This window comes from Mustela nivalis, assembly GCF_964662115.1.
Source record: "Mustela nivalis genome assembly, chromosome: 6".
Taxonomy (NCBI): Eukaryota; Metazoa; Chordata; class Mammalia; order Carnivora; family Mustelidae; genus Mustela; species Mustela nivalis.
In genome coordinates, this window is record NC_139025.1 from 76067004 (window position 1) to 76085008 (window position 18005).

The window sequence follows — 18005 nt, forward strand, 5'->3', positions numbered from 1 at the left end:
GTCAGTTTGTAAAGGAGAAGAAAAAGGAAAGAGTGGGGAACAAAAGCTCAGAGCTCCCGTGAAAGGAAAACTATAAAAAACATTGCTGTGAGCGCCAGGTGTTTATCATATCAAGCGAGCCAAGGTTTAGAGGAAAGCTGTTTCCCCTCCAGGAAAGAGGCGTTTGTTCCCGTTAGGGGTTGGCCACGAAGATTAAAGAGACCACTGTAGCCCCAGGCACTTCACAACTGTCATCTGTCTTGCTCCTCAAGGGACTCCCTGAGGTAAGCGTTAGTAACCCCATCTCAGGGATGAAGAACAGGACAAAGGAGGTAAGTCACTTGCTCAGGTCAGGCGGAGTCTGGTTCTGAGCCCCATTCTGTCTGCAGTTCCTGCTTTGGCCATCTACATCCTTGAAGTAGGGGAATGTGAAGTAACGAACAGGTGTAGAACCCAAGTTCAGCAAGTGCTTGGGGTTTCTTTTTTTTCTTTTTTAAATTTTTTTTTTTTTTTTTTTTACAGAGAGAAATCACAAGTAGACGGAGAGGCAGGCAGAGAGAGAGAGAGAGAGGGAAGCAGGCTCCCTGCTGAGCAGAGAGCCCGATGCGGGACTCGATCCCAGGACCCTGAGATCATGACCCGAGCCGAAGGCAGCGGCTTAACCCACTGAACCACCCAGGCGCCCCGTGCTTGGGGTTTCTGTTGTTGGTGTTCTTTTTCACTTTCCCTTGCTGTCAGGACAAAACAGAATGGAGCTGAACATACATTTTGTGCACCCCTCACCAGCGGATTGCTGACTGACTCGGAGGGCACAAAGAGGCCCCTCCTGATGATTGCTGGTTCAGATTAATAACGGCTCTCCCGAGCTCGCTGCAGGGTCGACACCTTTAGTGGGACGAAAGGCAGCCCAAGAGCAGATGTGAAGAGGTCCAGGTGATTTGAATGGATGCAAAGGAAAACTGTATCGTTAAGATGTAGCTGTCATGCGTGCCTGGGAAAAACAAGCATGGTGCAGAAGAAAGGCTGCTGGCTGCCTGTTAAGGTCACCCAAGTGAGGAACCACCTTGTTAACCTTAAGACTGTTTTAAGGTAGGGGCGTCTGGGTGGCTCAGTGGGTTAAGCCACTGCCTTCGGCTCAGGTCATGATCTCAAGGTCCTGGGATCGAGTCCCACGTCGGGCTCTCTGCTCAGCGGGGAGCCTGCTTCCTCCTCTCTCTCTCTGCCTGCCTCTCTGCCTACTTGTGATCTCTCTGTCAAATAAATAAATAAAATCTTAAAAAAAAAAAAAAGAATGTTTTAAGGTTGTTAACACTCCAAAGAGAAAAGGGCTGTGATTCAGTTTTTTAAAAGTACAGACTTTAAGAGTGTATAAAGTTTTTCCTTCTCCTCAGTATCACATCACAGGGACCTCCCTTTCCTGGATTTGGAAAGGAGACGCAGGTCACCCAAACCCCTGCCCAGCAAAGGGCATCCACAGAGGTTAAGGAAGGTCAGAACTCCTAGAGCAAATGGACTTGCTGCTCACACAGCTGCAGCCACTCCAAGGTCCCAGATCTAGATCCCTACAGGCTTAACGAGGTGAGCTAGGTCAAGCAGAGCACATACAAAGGCAATGGAAGAAAGGCTTTCTGCTTCTGCCTTTAGGAGGGTGTAAGGCAGATAGCCCCCACTACTTATAGGCAAAGGGGAGCCCCAAACTCAACACTATCATTCTGCAGTTTGCTCACAGTCCTTTGAGATGCAAGCACTAGGGTTCCATGCTTCACTAGGTTGGTCATTTCTGGAAGTGGAAAATTAAATTGCAGGATGTTGCGTGTCATGCCCAGGGTCTGATTCATGTTAATCAGTGAAAGAAAGAACGTTAAGTACTCTAAACTGTTGGACCATAAAATGAATATTGATTTCAAAATGTGTTTGGTACTTATTGTATTGCACTCATTCTAAGATCAACATTTTTTAATTTTAAAGTCTTCACAGTCACTGATGGCACATTATAATTTTTCTTCCTTAGTGGTATATGAAACAATGGTGCAATTTTCAATCAATGACAGATTTGATGAAATATGGTTCATGTGAATTTGAATGGAACTGACAGAGTGGAAATTCACACCATTCTGAACCAAATAAAATGAAATACGTGCAAAAAGCTGATAATTTTTTCCATCTCACTCAATTTAAAAAGATCACAAGCTAAAGAGGAGCAAGAAATATCTCTTTCTCCCATTGTACTCTATCTCAGTGGTTCCCAAACTTGTCTACACAATGGAATCATGGAAGAGGGGGTTAAAAATACCGATGCTTCTATCTTTCCACTTGAGTGTCTGATTTAGTGGTTCTGAGATGGAACCTGGGCATTAAGACCCTGAGGGGCTCCACACGAGATCTGAATACACATTCAAGTTTGAAAATACCTCTCATTTCATTTTATTTATTTATTTATGTTTAAGATTTTATTTATTTATTTATTTGTCAGAGAGCAGGCAGAGTGGCAGACAGAGGCAGGGAGAAAAGCAGGCTCCCTGCCGAGCAAGGAGCCCAATGCAGGACTCAATCCCAGAGCCCTGGGATCATGACCTGTGCTGAAGGCAGTGGCTTAACCAACTGAGCCACCCAGGTAGGTGTCCTTCATCTCATTTTAAAAGCATCACTTGGCAACTGCTTGGTCAGATACCTGGGACTCGTGGTGGACTCCTCTCTTCGTGTTGCTCTCAAGTTTCTCCCTTCTTTATTTCTGCTGCCTTGCCTCCGTGTAAGCCCCATCAATTCTGCTCCAGATCCTCCAATCTCTGCCCTGTCCTCTGGGGTCCTATTTCTTCAATCAGCTCCTAGCCTAATTAAGCCATAATTTAGGCTCTTCTGGCTGAATTTTACCTCTTTTGCAGGGTGCACAAGCTCCTTCCTGATCTGGCTGCTACCCACCATCCCATAGACACCCAGTGTTCCAGGGAAACTGAGTTAGCTCCGGTTCCCAGAACACATGACTCTTTTGTCTCTTTATGTCTTGGCACCCAGTGTTGCCTTTGCCTCCAACTCTCGTCCCTTAGCTTTCCAGCAAAGGCTTTCTTGTGGACCTTACTCCCAGTGCTATATCTGCCTGTAAAGAGATGGGCTCCCCACCTTTGCACCACTGCACTTGTTTGTGATAGCACTGAGCAGGGCTATCTGTAGCTTGAATGATGCTGGGAGCTCCTTGGGGGGCTGGGGAGGACAGGGGGAGGCTGCAGCTTCCATTTTCACTTCTTTGGTACTCAGAACAGAATAGTCTTATTCTGTGTTTTATTTTAAGTAAATGACTGACAGCTTTTATGACTGCAGGGTACATCTAATATGTGGTCACAAATGCCTTTGTTTAAGATACTCAAAGGAATGATCCTAGGATCCTGGGATTGAGCCCCGCATCGGGCTCTTTGCTCAGCAGGAAGCCTGCTTCCCTTCCTTTCTCTCTGCCTGCCTCTCTGCCTGCTTATGATCTCTCTCTGTCAAATAAATAATAAATAAAACCTTAAAAAAAAAATAAGAGGGGCGCCTGGGTAGCTCAGTGGCTAAAGCCTCTGCCTTCGGCTCAGGTCATGATCTCAGGGTTCTGGGATCAAGCCCCGCATCAGGCTCTCTGCTCAGCAGGGAGCCTGCTTCCCCCTCTCCCCCGCCCCCTCTGCCTGCCTCTCTGCCTACTTGTGATCTCTCTGTCAAATAAATAAATAAATAAATAAATCTTAAAAAAAAAAGATACTCGAAGGAGAGGAACCTGGGGGACTCAGTCAGTTAAGCATTTGACTCTTGATTTCAGCTCAGGTCATGATCTTAGAGTCATGGGATTGAGCTCTGCACTGGACTCCATGCTGGGTGTGGAGCCTGCCTAGGATTCTCTATCCCTCTTTCTGCCCCACCCTTGCCTCCTCTGCCTCTAAAATGTAAGTAGGGGCACCTGGGTGGCTCAGTCAGTTAAGCATCTGCCTTTGGCTTGGGTCATGATCCCAGGGTCCTGGGATGAGCCCCGCATCAGGCTCCCTGCTCAGTGGAGAACCTGCTTCTCCCTCTCCCTGCCGCTCTGTCTGCTTGTGCTATCTCTATCTCTCTGTCAAATAAAAAAACAAAATCTTTTAAAAAAACCTAAAAATATTTTTAAAATTTAAAAAATACTCCAAGGAAAGGGCAAAGTGTTAAGAATTATTGGAGGTAGTTGATGGATACATGGGGATTCATTATACTATTCTCTCTACTTTTGTTTGACGTTTTTCATAATAAAATGTCAAAGAAAAGGCCTATGCTTGAGAGGCTGTTATGAAAAATAAGAGAAATGGAGATTCTATTCCTGCACTGGCATTCCTTCTTCCTGGAGTCTTTTTATACTGGTTTGATTATGGGAAACTTCATTGAACAAGAACCCCTGACAAATGGGTAAAATTGGCAGTTTACCACCACACTAAATTCTTACCTTCTTTATTTCCTTTTTTGTTGTGTTTCTTCAACCATTCAATATTTTTTCTGATGGCTTCCAAATAGGCTTCTGTTTTCCCTGGAAAAGGGCAGAGAATCCCTATGAAACAATCATAAAATATCACTGCATTTCTTTTTAAAGACTACACTTTTTTTTTTTTTTTTTTTGACAGAGAGAAATCACAAGTAGATGGAGAGGCAGGCAGAGAGAGAGAGAGAGGAGGAAGCAGGCTCCCTGCCAAGCAGAGAGCCCGATGCGGGACTCGATCCCAGGACCCTGAGATCATGACCTGAGCCGAAGGCAGCGGCTCAACCCACTGAGCCACCCAGGTGCCCCTAAAGACTACACTCTTGCCTAGAGCCATAAACCCTGGACTTGTCGAGTTCTTGTGAGGCGGTATCACTCATGAAGTAGTGTGCATAATTGTGTGCATGGGGTGTGTGTGTGGGGAGGGGGTTGGCTGCTGAGGAGAGTGGGTAGGGATGATTCCATGAGACAGGACCAGGCTAGTGTCAAGGAGCCATTACACACACACACACACACACACACACACACACACGCATACACCCATCTGATGTCCTGACAGAAAAGTTTTGATTCAGTTCACTGGATAGGTAGGGGCCTTGAATTCTTAGACTGCATCATTTCTGGTCAGCACTGGTTCTTCCAAACTGGGGAGTATTCTCAGGTCAAGAACTAAATCGGAGTGGTGATACTCCCAAACTGAAAAGACTCTATCACTAAATGAATGATGTTAAGTACGTCCGTGTGTGTGACTTTGTGTAGGCCGTCATACAAGTCTTCTGCCCAGTCTGGTAGGGGGTGTGTAAAAACTCAGATGAAGAGGTGACACGGGCCTCATTTCAAGGTTTGGATGTGAACCTTAGAACTCATTCTAGTAAAGCTCCCTGGGGGTAAACCTTCTCCTCAGGTGTGGTGAGAGGAAACTAGGCATCACTGAAACACCTACTCCCCATGCCCTTTATATGCACTGTGGCCTGCAAGTGGGCAGGATAAGGAAACTAAGGTTTAAAGAGGTAAGTGACTGGGCTGAGACCGCATCGGAAATAGTAGAATTTAGACGCTGGTCTTACCAAGGTTCTGCTACCTGCATCATCTGAAAGGAAAGATCTGTCTTGGGATGTGGACACTAATGTAGCCTTGTTCTGTCTCAAAGAAATCAACCACACCTGAAAGCAGAGGAAGTCCCTAGGGCTCAGAGTGTCTGCACCAAGGGACCAGGTAGTCTAGAGAATTCTGAAGAGCCTGAGAAAGAAGCCTTCAAAGTACAGGAGCTCTGCAAGAAGTAATGGCTGCCCAAGCTCAATGGTGACCACCCATTCCGAGCTCCTTGTTGAGCCCTGCTACCTCTAGTGTACTGCCCAGACTTCCTGGTTGAGTTAGGACGCTTAGGACATGCCCAGGGCTGTGCTTTGTGCTCCAAAATACCCTATCCCTTTCACTATTCACCACCCCCTCTTCAGGTGCTCCCATTTCCTCCCAGTGTTACAGATGAAGAAACTGAAGCAGAGAGAGACAAAGTAACATGTTGAAGGCCAGATGACTAGTCAGCTGTGAAGCCAGGCTTGAACCCCCGGTTCATCTGACTACAGTCCATGAATGACAACACTGCCCAAGGATCTGCAGATGCTCCAGTTTCCGCCTCTGCATTTACCTAAGTGACCTCCTGGGCATCTTTCTTCCTGATCTTGTAAGCCCAAACTCTTGCCTCACCACTGTGGCTTCATGTTACCTGGACCCAAAGAAGCACAGGGAAGTTCCTGTGCCAAAGGGATGAGTGGACAAGAGAAAAGATTCACACTTTTCACCCCAAATTCACTGTAATCGCCTGTGCGGAAGAAGTCTATGTTTCAGTGCTTTGTTTTTAAGAATGTTGGAGCAAATGAAAGACCAAGTCCTCCTGGCTGAAGTTATAATGTTACAATACAATGAACATAGTGATATTCATTGCCTGTTGCTTGTTTGCTGAGAAGGTCAGTTGGATTTGGTAGCATAAAAACAGTTATTCTATTTCAAATTAATTCGTATAGAAAAAGCTTTTTGAACAAAGAAAGAAATCTTAGTAGAGACTATTTCTAAAGAATGCGGCTTCATTGTTTTTAAAGCATTTAAATCCAATTAGTGGATCTCATATAGGGCTTTAACAGATAGAGAATTTGTTATTAGCACATTAAGAAATCAGAGCTTCTGAAACTTTTAAGAATTATTGAAAATGATCTTGTTCTTTAAATCATGTTAAGCATTCACCCCACAATCTTATTTATGATATAGCATAATGTGGAAAGCTTATTCAAGAAAAAGAAAACCTGCACTTAGTCTCTGTGTAAATACTGTGTTACACACTCTCAATTAGGAGGGGCACCTGGGTGGCTCAGTTGGTTAAGCATCCAACTCTTGGTTTCAGCTCAGGTCGTGATGTCAGGGTCATGAGACTGAGCCTCGTATTGAGCTCTGAACCGGGCAGGGGGTCTGCTTGAGATTCTTTCCCCCTCCCACTCTCCCTCTCGCATGCTGTCTCTTTTAAAAAAGCATATCCTTATTTTTAAAACTAGTAGAATACAGAATAAATATGGGCTTTTTGCCACAATGTAGCAGAAACTGTTGCTTCCCCAACTTCCTGTCTGCTTTATTCCACGTATGCTAATAGAGGGGTCCTCACCTAATGACGGGTAGAATGGTAGATAAATACCCAGTTTCCTTTTGCTTCAGGAACATTCCACACAGCCTCCCAGATATCATCTGTGGGACAGAGCTCCAGTTACAACTGAAGCCAGTTTGTGAACCCAGCTTATATGTGATTCTTTCCTCTCCCTGTCTCATGTACCTATACCCCCCAGAGGTATTCTCTGGGGTCATCTCCCTATTAAACTTGACCTCAAATCCTTCTCTCAGGATCTGCTTCAGAAGGAACCCAACCTAAGGCAATTTGAATAGAGGACTTGGCATCATCTTGTTAGCTGCTTTTTGCTCAGGAACTGATTTCCTATGAAAATGTTCAATTTTGGGGGCGCCTGGGTGGCTCAGTGGGTTAAAGCCTCTGCCTTTGGCTCAGGTCATGGTCTCAGCATCCTGGGATCAAGCCCTGCATTGGGCTCTCTGCTCAGTGGGGAATCTGCTTCCTCCTCTCTCTCTGCCTGCCTCTCTGCCTACTTGTAATCTCTGTCTGTCAAATAAATAAATAAATAAAATCTTTTTTAAAATGTTAAATTTTTAAAAGTATGAAATGGGAGTGCCTGGGTGTCTCAGATGGTTAAATGTCTGCCTTCAGCTCAGGTCATGATCCCAGGGTCCTGGAATCAAGTCCCACATTGGGCTCCTGGCTCAGCGGGGAGCCTGCTTCTCCCTCTCCCTCTCCCTTTCTCCCTGCTCATGCTCTCTCTCTCTTTGTATCTCTCTGTCTCAAATAGATAAATAAATTTTTTTAAATAAATAAAAATTATGAACTTCTTGAAAGTAATTTTATCCACTATATTGTTATTACCAACCCATAACCGAAAATGAGTTTACTGCAGCTTAAAGAAATCTATTCTGTAATCCATTAAAACTAAACTACTATCTTGTGGATCATAAACACATATGATTGGGACAGTTTCTCTAATTTATTTATTTTTAAAGATTTACTTATTTGAGAGAAAGAGAGTGAGGGTGAGTGGGAGGGGGTGTTGGTAGAGGGAGAGGGGAGAGAGAGAATCCTGAAGCAGACTCTGTGGTAAGTGTGGAGTCCAGTGCGGGGCTCAATCCCACAACCCTGGGATCATGGCCTAAGCCCAAACCAAGAGTTTGGGCTCAATGGATTGTGCCACCCAGGTGTCCCAACAGTTTCTCTAATTTAAAATAGACCCTCCCCCAGCACTCTCATTCTCCTCTTCTGCTTTATTTGTATCTATAACACTATCACTTTCTACCAAATTATATAATTTATGCAAGTTTATTGTTTGTCTTCCTCCCTTAGAAATATTTCTTATTTGATGATAAAGCCTGACATTTGTAGTAGTCTATTTGTAGTAATCTATCAATAAATATTTGTCAAATAAGTGAATGGATAAAGGCTTCTTAGATGCTGAATTGTAATCAGAAGAATTTTACTTTTTTAAAGTGTAAATGGTACAGATTTCTGTTTTTAGCAAAAAAAAAAGTTTATTTGAAAGACTTGAAGTATAATGAATTCTGAATTGAAATGACAGTTATAGCAGAAACAATTTAAAATACCTACAAATGTGCTAGACATACTATATCCATATGTCATTTAATCTTCACAGTACTCTAAGAAATTAGCATTTTCATTCCCATTTACTCTCAAGGGAACTAATGCTCAAAGAAGTTAAGTGACATGCCCAAAGGAACACAGCTGAGTAAAGGTCAGGACCTGGTCTTGAGCTAGAATGAATCTAGAGCCTCTACAGACTGGAGCTGGGTAAAATCCACCTTTTAGACTAAAACAATTTAGTCCCTGTTGTTGTTGTTACAAAACTAGCCAACAAGGCAGTGGTTCTCAAACTTGGCTGCATACTAGAGTCACTTAGAGGAGGTTTTAAAAATCCTGATGCCAAGGTTACTCCTCATACCAGTTAAATGAGACTATCCGGGGGTAGGGGCCAAGCATGATTTTTAAAAAAATGGTCCTGAGGTTCCCATGTGGGGTGGGCGGGAATTTGGGAACCACTGCCACCAGCATTGAGCCCTCCACACACTTACTGGAGCACTGGTGACAGGTGAATGAAATCAGGTGTCTTCTGCTCTTAGAGAGGAACAGCTGGTTCCTATTTACATTTTCTTTTCCGGGGAACTGGAAAGCAAATCTTTTATTTACACAGTGTGCAGTAAAAGCCCATGAGAGTCCACTTTGGAAAGCTGGACTATTTTTTTCAAATTTATTTCAGTTTCCTTTGAAAACAAATAGCTCATGGCTGAGGTAATATGGCACAATCTTTAAAACATATGCTGAAGCAGATGGGAAGAGGGCCAGGATCAAGAAGCAACCCTGCTTTTTCTGGCTGTTCTGGTTTTCAGCACTGCAAAAGTAATACCCCTTTTTATACACAAATGCTAACCTGATCTGTCCCCCCAGCCCCGTAAGGACAACAGCAACAACAAACCTGTAGAAATCAATAGAATGAACCTATTGAATACTGGATATACTAAAGATATTAGAGCTTAAGAGTGTTTATAAAAAATTAAATTTTATACCCTTAAAATTCTGTGAAGATGACATGATTATAGTTTTGAATGGCATAAAGTCAAGTCAGTGATAATGGTATCATGGATGCCAACATGGCCTCAGAGCCATTCATTTCAAGAATTTCAGTACGAGGGGGCGCCTGGGTGGCTCAGTGGGTTAAAGCCTCTGCCTTCGGCTCAGGTCATGATCCCAGGGTCCTGGGATCGAGCCCCGTATCGGGCTCTCTGCTTGGCAGGGAGCCTGCTTCCTCCCCCCTCTCTCTCTGCCTGCCTCTCTGCCTACTTGTGATCTCTGTCTGTCAAATAAATAAATAAAATCTTTAAAAAAAAAAAAAAAGAATTTCAGTACGATGCTGACATTTTTATCTGCCCCAAAGAAATACTCAGAGGAGTACTGGATGGAAGTCAAGGGGCATGGGTTCAAGACCTGGCTCTGCCACTCTGGCTAGGAGATCTTGGGTGAGTTCCTTAATTCTCTGAGCCTCAGTTTATTTATTTATAATTTAAGGATGAATTCTGAAAAGAAGACCCATGGGTTCTACATATAAAAAGAAATTCTCCTTTGCTATCCTCAAAAAATCTCTGTTGATGGGAGGTCTCCTGTGCCCATGCTTAGCTCCTGGCATATTTGCTGACTCACAGGGGAGAAGACTGGACTTACTATTTTTGGACATTCTTAGCAGAATGACTTGGGGCTTGAATAAAGGCACAGATTTTTCTCCTCTTGTGTTGCTTTAAAAATAACAGCATCCTCATGAGTTAGCCAATTTATTAATTAAACAGGCTACCTTCTCTTTTCTAGTTTCTGTAAGGAAGATAAGGGAATGATAGAATATTTCTGTGAAAGGTATCTTAGAGATCACTTTTTCACCTATATCCATTATCTGGCCATAAATTTGACAGAGGATAGCTTTGGAATGAGTTATGATAATGCATATCTTATCCCTTGGACAGTTTAAAAAAAAAGATTTTCAGTGACTCATAGAGCAAAAGTGAATGAGTAAACATCAACTGGCAAATAGACCCACATTGAGATCATGGAATAAAGGTTTAAAGTCGTTTTCTTTAGTCTCCAGAGAGCAACTTGCTTGAAAAATTAGGTAACTTTATAAATAGTTGAAATCAGAATAAATTTGATTTCATTAGCATATCCCTAAATTTAAGAGTTACTGAGTCATTCATTGATTATACCAATTAGAAATTAGTATTTTAAAAGATTATTCTATTTTTTAAAAAAAGATTTTATTTGTTTACTTGACAGAGAGACAGAGAGAGAAGGAACACAAGCAGGGAAAATGGGAGAGAGGGAAGCAGACTCCCCCTCAGGGAGCCTGATGAGGGCTCAATCCCAGGACCCTGGAATCATGACCCAAGCCAGAGGGCAGACATTTAACAACTGAGCCACCCGGCTCCCCTAAAAGATTATTCTTAATATGAGTATGTGTAGGATAGAAGAGTTGAAATAGTCTAACAACTATATTCAAAGGTGGATGTGCCATTTTTCATCACTGGTAATTAAATCAGATTTTTTGGTTTAACATTAAACCTAAAAAGAGAGCCACGGAAACATGCTCTGTAAGTCTAAGGGCGATATAAATTCAGGGCATTGTTGTTTTTCCTATTCCTGTTACTATCGCTATTCCTCAGACGATCCAGCATATGCTTGGCATGGTTGATAGTATTTGCTGTGGTTTGATGGGGGCCATCACGCCACATTGCCAGACCCAAACAGACTCTTTACAGATAGGCCTAACAACGTGTTCTGCTTATAATTATATTTTAAAGTGGTTTTAACTGGACCATTACCTCATTCTTTGCTCTGCCCTGTACTGTCTTCCAACCTCTCTGATCTATGCACTCTTGACTCATCAATCAGGGAGCTATGTGCATACATATGTAGCTTGTATTACACTGGGCTGCATATGGGTTAAGAATCATTCTCAGATCATTTCGAAGCTCGCTTGAGTCCTTGGAGGTAAGCATTAATTCTTTTTTCTTTTTTTTTTTTTAAGATTTTATTTATTTATTTGACAGACAGAGATCACAAGTAGGCAGAGAGGCAGGCAGAGAGAGAGAGAGGAGGAAGCAGGCTCCCTGCTGAGCAGAGAGCCCGATGCGGGACTCGATCCCAGGACCCTGAGATCATGACCCGAGCCGAAGGCAGCAGCCCAAACCACTGAGCCACCCAGGTGCCCCAGCATTAATTCTTATATTATTTCTAGAGGTCTGCTTCCTGAGCCTAATGCCAGCCATGCCATTAGAATAAATGCTTATTTATAGCTCGATAAATGTCTCAGGAAACCCAGTAAATCCTGCTTTTACCCACATGGATGCTTTTATTTTTCTGTCCAGAGACAATACGGGTTGTCTCAGTGGGCTTTATAACATAGCAAAGCAAAGCAATTGTCAATACAATTTGGGGATGACCTACTTTTCAAGAAATCCTGGCCCTTGGCCCATGCTGAGGATGGAGTTTTCTAAACTGTACTAAAATTAGTTTTCCTTATGTCAGAGTAAAAGGGGTCAGGGATAGCATGAATAAATTAAATCTCCAAATAATGGAGAAGGAAATAATTTTAGTCCCAAATCCGTACACTCCTAATATTTCGGGCAAGCCATTACAAACAGTAACACTACAGGGATGGAGTTTTACTTTCTTCTCTCCCTATTAGTATCTGATGGAATTCCTAAGGAGAAAATAAATCTAACCTCATCCTTAGTCTCTAAACACTCACATTCTAAATGGGATAGTAGGCTACCAAGAATCAACTCCTTCATATTCCTTTTTTACACAACATTTTCCTAAAATAAGCAAAGACACCTGGCAGCATCCATTCCCATGGATATTTGGATAGTGGCGATAGAAGGTATTGTCTTAAGCACAGAGCATGCTGCCCCTACAAGTCAAAGGTCTTAGATGATGGCTTACTGTCTTTGGGAAATACAACCATCACACCTGGGTTGCTCCCAGAGGAGATGACCTAGGCATACTGGTTTTCTGTGAGGGTGAACAGCAGTGCTCTGTGCTGTCCAGTTCCTGGCTTTGTATCTCAGGCCACAGGGCCACTCTTTTCCTGGTTAGCTATCTTTTAAAAGTTTACCACTCCTTTTCCACCTGACATCTATTAGTATTAATGAGGATGTGGAGAAATTGAAACCCTTGCACACTTTGAGGGGGGGTGTAAAAACGTGTAGCTACTATGGAAAACAGTATGGTGGTTCCTTAAAAAATTAAAAGCAGAATTAACATATGATCTTAGAATATTCGCCCCCAAATTGAGTGCAGGGTCTTGAGGAGATACTTATATATGCATATTGATAGCATCATTATTTATAAGAGCCAAGAGGTGGAAGCAACCTAAGTATCCATAGACAAATGGGAAGATAAAAAATATTTGGTATATAAATGGTTAATGTGATCATTTTTATGTTATCTATATTTTACTATATGCTGAAAAAAAAAAGAAGAAGAAAAAACATTCAGAAGAGTTTACTACTCATCCGAAGTAAACCTAACGAAGTCAAGGCAGTGTGACTGGTTGGTCTACAAAGTCAGCAAACATGACAAGTACATTACCAATTCTCCCTTCTTTATGCTCATGACAAACATTATCAATTAATCATTCCCAAGTTCTTTCCTCCTGAGCCCAGATGCAACATCATAATCTTTCTTAACATAGGTTACTACATCAAAAGATTAGTGTTGATATGTCAGTTATTTTGATGTAGGAGAAAAATGTGATGGTCTACGAAGTCTATGCTAGAGGAAAAAAATACAATAATATAAAGCTTTACAAGATTGGAAAAATCAACATGACCTTGATATATTAAGAAAAAAATTTTTTTTCCTATCTCAACAAAGTCCCGATAATTAAACTAGAAGTAGTACTTTTGGTCCATTGAACCATTTAACCCAGGTTCAGGTCTCTATGTTTTCTACAAAAAAGAACTAGAACTATTTGAAGAGGAATTGATTTTAGGTCTTGGGATGAGAAAGTTCAGTGAATCAAGGATATCCTTTTGTTGCCAGAGAGTAAAGATCCTTTAAAAACTACCGGACACTGGTTGCAATGAGCACTGGGTATTGTAATTATTGGGCTAGTTTAATGTGTGTTTTTGTGCATTTTAAGGTATTCAAGTTATTTAAGGAAATTTGATATATTGGATTTGTGATCTTTATTTTTTTATTTATTTATTTTTAAGATTTTTAAATTTTATTTGACAGATAGAGATTACAAGTAGGCAGAGAGGCAGGCAGAGAGAGACAGGAGGAAGCAGGCTCCCCGCAGAGTAGAGAGCCCGATGCGGGGCTCAATCCCAGACCCTGGGATCATGAACTGAGCTGAAGGCAGAGGCTTAACCCACTGAGCCACCCCGGCGTCCTGGATTTGTGATTTTTAATCAGGTCCTTAAGATTGCTCGTCTCATTTCAATCACTATAGATGATTAAGGGAATATGCTCTGTTAAATCCATAAATATTGATGATTTTCTTGAATAAGTAGCATATGATTATTTAGAGGAATGTTAATTATGTCAAAAAAAGTATTTAAGAAATTATAAATTAGATCTTAAACGATGCACAAACGGTCATAAGTATTCCTCTCCAAGTACAAAAGTCCATTGGACAGTAAAGACCATCAGAAGACAGAACCAATTTGCCATTCTAGGAGACTCAAGACCATTAAAAAAGATTGTTATTCTAGTAAAGATACCATGTGCTGAATCTTTTCTATACAGATGGTGCTGATTTAGTTAGGGCTTGCATTTTTGATCAGCTTGGGTGTCATGACAATTTTTGCTCCTCCAATTTCATTGCCAACTTAAAGCTGTTAATTCCATACCTTTTGGCTCCTCTGTCTTTCCTCTTGGGTTATCATCTTTCGTGGAATCTTTCAATGTTCCATATTCTTTTTCCATCTTAGCTGCTTCTTCCTTGGTGCTATCTGTTTCTTCATGACTCTTTTCTGATGGTGCTGTAACCAGATTGTGCACTGTTGTTACCACCCTATTTCCTATCTATTAATTAATTAATAATGTAGAAATAAACTTTATTGTAAAGGTACTGTCTAAGGTCAGATAATTTTTCGAGCTGAAAGGGACCTTAGTGATTATCTTGTCCAACTTCCTCTTCCACCCATCCTTTAACAGAAGAGGAAACTGAGGCCCAGAATAGGAAGAGATGAGCACTGAGTGAGCAAAAGAGCTGGGGCAAAGCCTCACCTTTCCAGGTTTTGGTTTAGTGTTCTTTCCCTTCTGCTATTGTGTCATTGGAGCATAGACTATTTTCCTTACTATAATCAATGTAGGCAATCAAGTAGGACATGCCAGATCCCAAAGCAAATTTGAATCTTCATTCCAAAGTAAAGTAACTCTTTAGTTGTTTAATCTCTCCATGATGTTGTACTGTTGATGAACACTCTAGAATTCGGAGTAGCACCTAAGAATTTGGGGCTCTGGCAAGACTTCCTTCTGCCTCTTTCTTCATATTCCCTTATCCCTGGCCTCCCTAATACAAAGAAGAGAACTGAACCCTTGCTGTCAGAATGGGAGCTGTTCACTTGCCACTTAAGAATAACTAACTTCTGTATCAGTTATACTTCAGAAAAAAAAGTGAGGGGACAAGAGTGGGGAAAAAAATCTATTTCCTTCTAGCAACCTTCTATTGAATTAAAAATGTCACACACCTTGTAGTAGCTAACCGCTTGAAAATGTTGTAATGCATCCCTGTTGTAAATAAAATAGGAAATGTCAAGCAGCCTAACCATAAGGTTTGTTTTTTCAATAAAAGGGTTATTACTATAGAAAAAAGACGAAAGAAGAAAGAAGTCAGTTGTTACCTCATTATGAAAATATCTGCTTCTAGTGCTGTGGTCTGTATATATTTTTTGATGTGTAATTTCTTTTCATAGTTGCAGTACAATTTTGTTCCTTGCTTTTGTCATTGACATTATGATAGAAATATGTTTCCAGGATATAAGAAACTACTTGGAAACATCATTTTAAAAAGCTGCATAATATTCCATCAAACGTATGTACATAACTTCTGTGACAGGGACACCTAAGAACGTGTGATCTTTTCTCTTTTTGTTCCTCCCTCCTCCCTCAGAGCAGGCTCCTTTGTACCACTTGGTTCCAGGGTGTGATGGGTGGAGATGCAGGAGGAAAAAAACCAAGAGGAGGGGTAAATCACACTACCTAGGGGCACAGACTTTCTCAGAGGAGAGAGGAAGTCTTGGGAGGGGAGAACCAGTGGAGGCGCAGTGAAGTGGACAGATGATCAGAGAGAGTGTTCTGGAGAAATGGTGATCTTGGGAGAGAAAAAAAAAAAGCCTGAAGGAGAATTTCAGGAAGAATGACTCAGTTTTGTGATATACAGTTACCCCCCTATCCCACCAGCCACCTGTGAAGAATCTTCAGGGAAGACCTGCATTTCTTTTCAGTGCTCCTTGGAGTCAGATATCTATGCAAAGACCAGCCACAGAATAGCAAAATTTATAGCTACTTAATCCTATGCTTGGATTTTAGACTTTAAAAGTTCTGAAATCTGTAATTGTTGATCAATGTTTATTGAAATCATTATTTACATGAAGGATGATTGTGCTAAAGGTAGAAACATAGTGAAATAAATCATACCTGGGAAAAGTTTGCTTTTATTGTCAGTAACATTTTTTTCTAGCTTGTTCTTGGTCTGAAGAGCAATAGTTTCATCCAAGTTTTCTGGAGGGAGGAAGGGAAGAAATATGAAATATAATTTTATTTCCTGAAAGATGATATCAAACTTCTACTAAAACTGTTTAAACCTCACCAGACAGATCATAAAGCCATTCCACAATGTTAACGCTGTGGTTAAGATGTTTGGCATGGATCTTATTTCTAGGAATCGATTATTTTGTATTATTCGGGATCCTTAACTCAGCATCCTCCTCAGTTAATTGCAGAAGTCTCTTCCCGTCTCTGGGGCCACTGCTAGAACATGTCTGGGATTGAAGCCTTTAATGGACACCTGTGGTAACTACACCTTGATTTTCCTTTAGAAAACCCAGACCAGGGTCGCCTGGGTGGCTCAGTGAGTTAAGCCGCTACCTTAGGCTCGGGTCATGATCTCAGGGTCTTGGGAACGCATCCCGCTCAGCAGGGAGCCTGCTTCTTCCTCTCTCTCTCTCTCTGCCTGCCTCTCTGCCTACTTGTGATCTCTCTCTGTCAAATAAATAAATAAAATCTTAAAAAAAAAAAAGGAAAGAAAACCCAGGCTAGGGACACCTGGGTGGCTCAGTCGTTAAGGGTCTGCCTTCGGCTCAGGTCGTGATCTGATCAGTGTCCTGGGATCGAGCCCCGCATCGGGCTCCCTGCTCCATGGGAAACCTCCCTCTTCTACTCCCCCTGCTGTGTTCCTGCTCTTGCTCTCTCTCCCTCTCTCTTTCTGTCAGATAAATAAATAAAAATCTTTAAAAAGGGGGGAAAAAAGACCATTCTCATTCTCAGCACATTTGGCTCAGGCAGGGCTAATAATCCAGGCCTGGTTCCTCAGGGTCTCAACCGCCTTGGGCTGAGTGATTGGTTTGAAGACGTGCCCAATACAAGCCAGGACCATGAGATTCAATGCTAGGACCACAGGGAAAGACAATCTTTTCCTGCCAGGTTTGCTGTGCTGTGAGGATGGAGGTTACCAGCCATCTTTTTCCTGTAACACGGCAGCTTCTCTGGAATGAATCAACACATGGAAAGTCAGTGCAGGGACAAGGGGAGGGATAGATTCCTCACACTACTGGTGGACTTTACAAACCCAACATCAGACCATCCCCGCCCCTGGACTCCTCTGTTACATGAGGCAACGAATTCCCTTTCCACTACTATACTGGATAGCACAGCTATGAACAGCAGTGGAAATACCTACCTTGCCCCTAAGACTTGTGTCATTTCTAGTCCATTTCCATTGGGTAAACGACAAGTCCATTCCATTGGTATGAAATAGTGATTGATCTGAGACAGTGCCTTTGATCTACTGAGTAAAGTAGGCCTCAAAGGATTTTGTATAATATGAGCCCATTTTTTTGTTAAACAAGATAAAACAAAGAAAGAAAGAATCATGGTATATATGTGTGCAAACACAGACAAATATCTGGAATGATATAAACCAGAATGTCACATGGGTGCCAGTACTATAAGTGATTTTTTTACCTTTTCTTCTTCTTCTTTTTTTTTTTTAAAGACTTTATTTACTCATTTATTTGTCAGAGAGAAAGAGAGAGCTAGCACAAGCAGGGGGAGCAGCAGGCTCCCAACTGAAGAGAGAGCCCCATGAGGGACTAGATCCCAGGACCCTGGGAGGATGACCTGAGCTGAAGGCAGACACTTAACTGACTGACCCACCCAGTGGCCCCTTTTTAC

General features: G+C 42.0%; 1 protein-coding gene across 2 annotated transcripts in view; it reads right to left on the minus strand.

Moving 5' to 3' along the window:
- The window catches only part of SCG3 (secretogranin III), a 35369-nt gene that overhangs the window by 1570 nt on the left and 15794 nt on the right, over window positions 1–18005 (minus strand). For both annotated transcript variants that reach the window (XM_082734751.1, XM_082734750.1), the window contains 3 exons: window positions 16251–16334; window positions 14459–14590; window positions 4415–4495 (listed from right to left, as the gene is read on the minus strand). In XM_082734751.1, the coding sequence (XP_082590877.1) occupies window positions 4415–4495; window positions 14459–14590; window positions 16251–16334 (297 nt within the window). The remainder of the gene's footprint in view (window positions 1–4414; window positions 4496–14458; window positions 14591–16250; window positions 16335–18005) is intronic.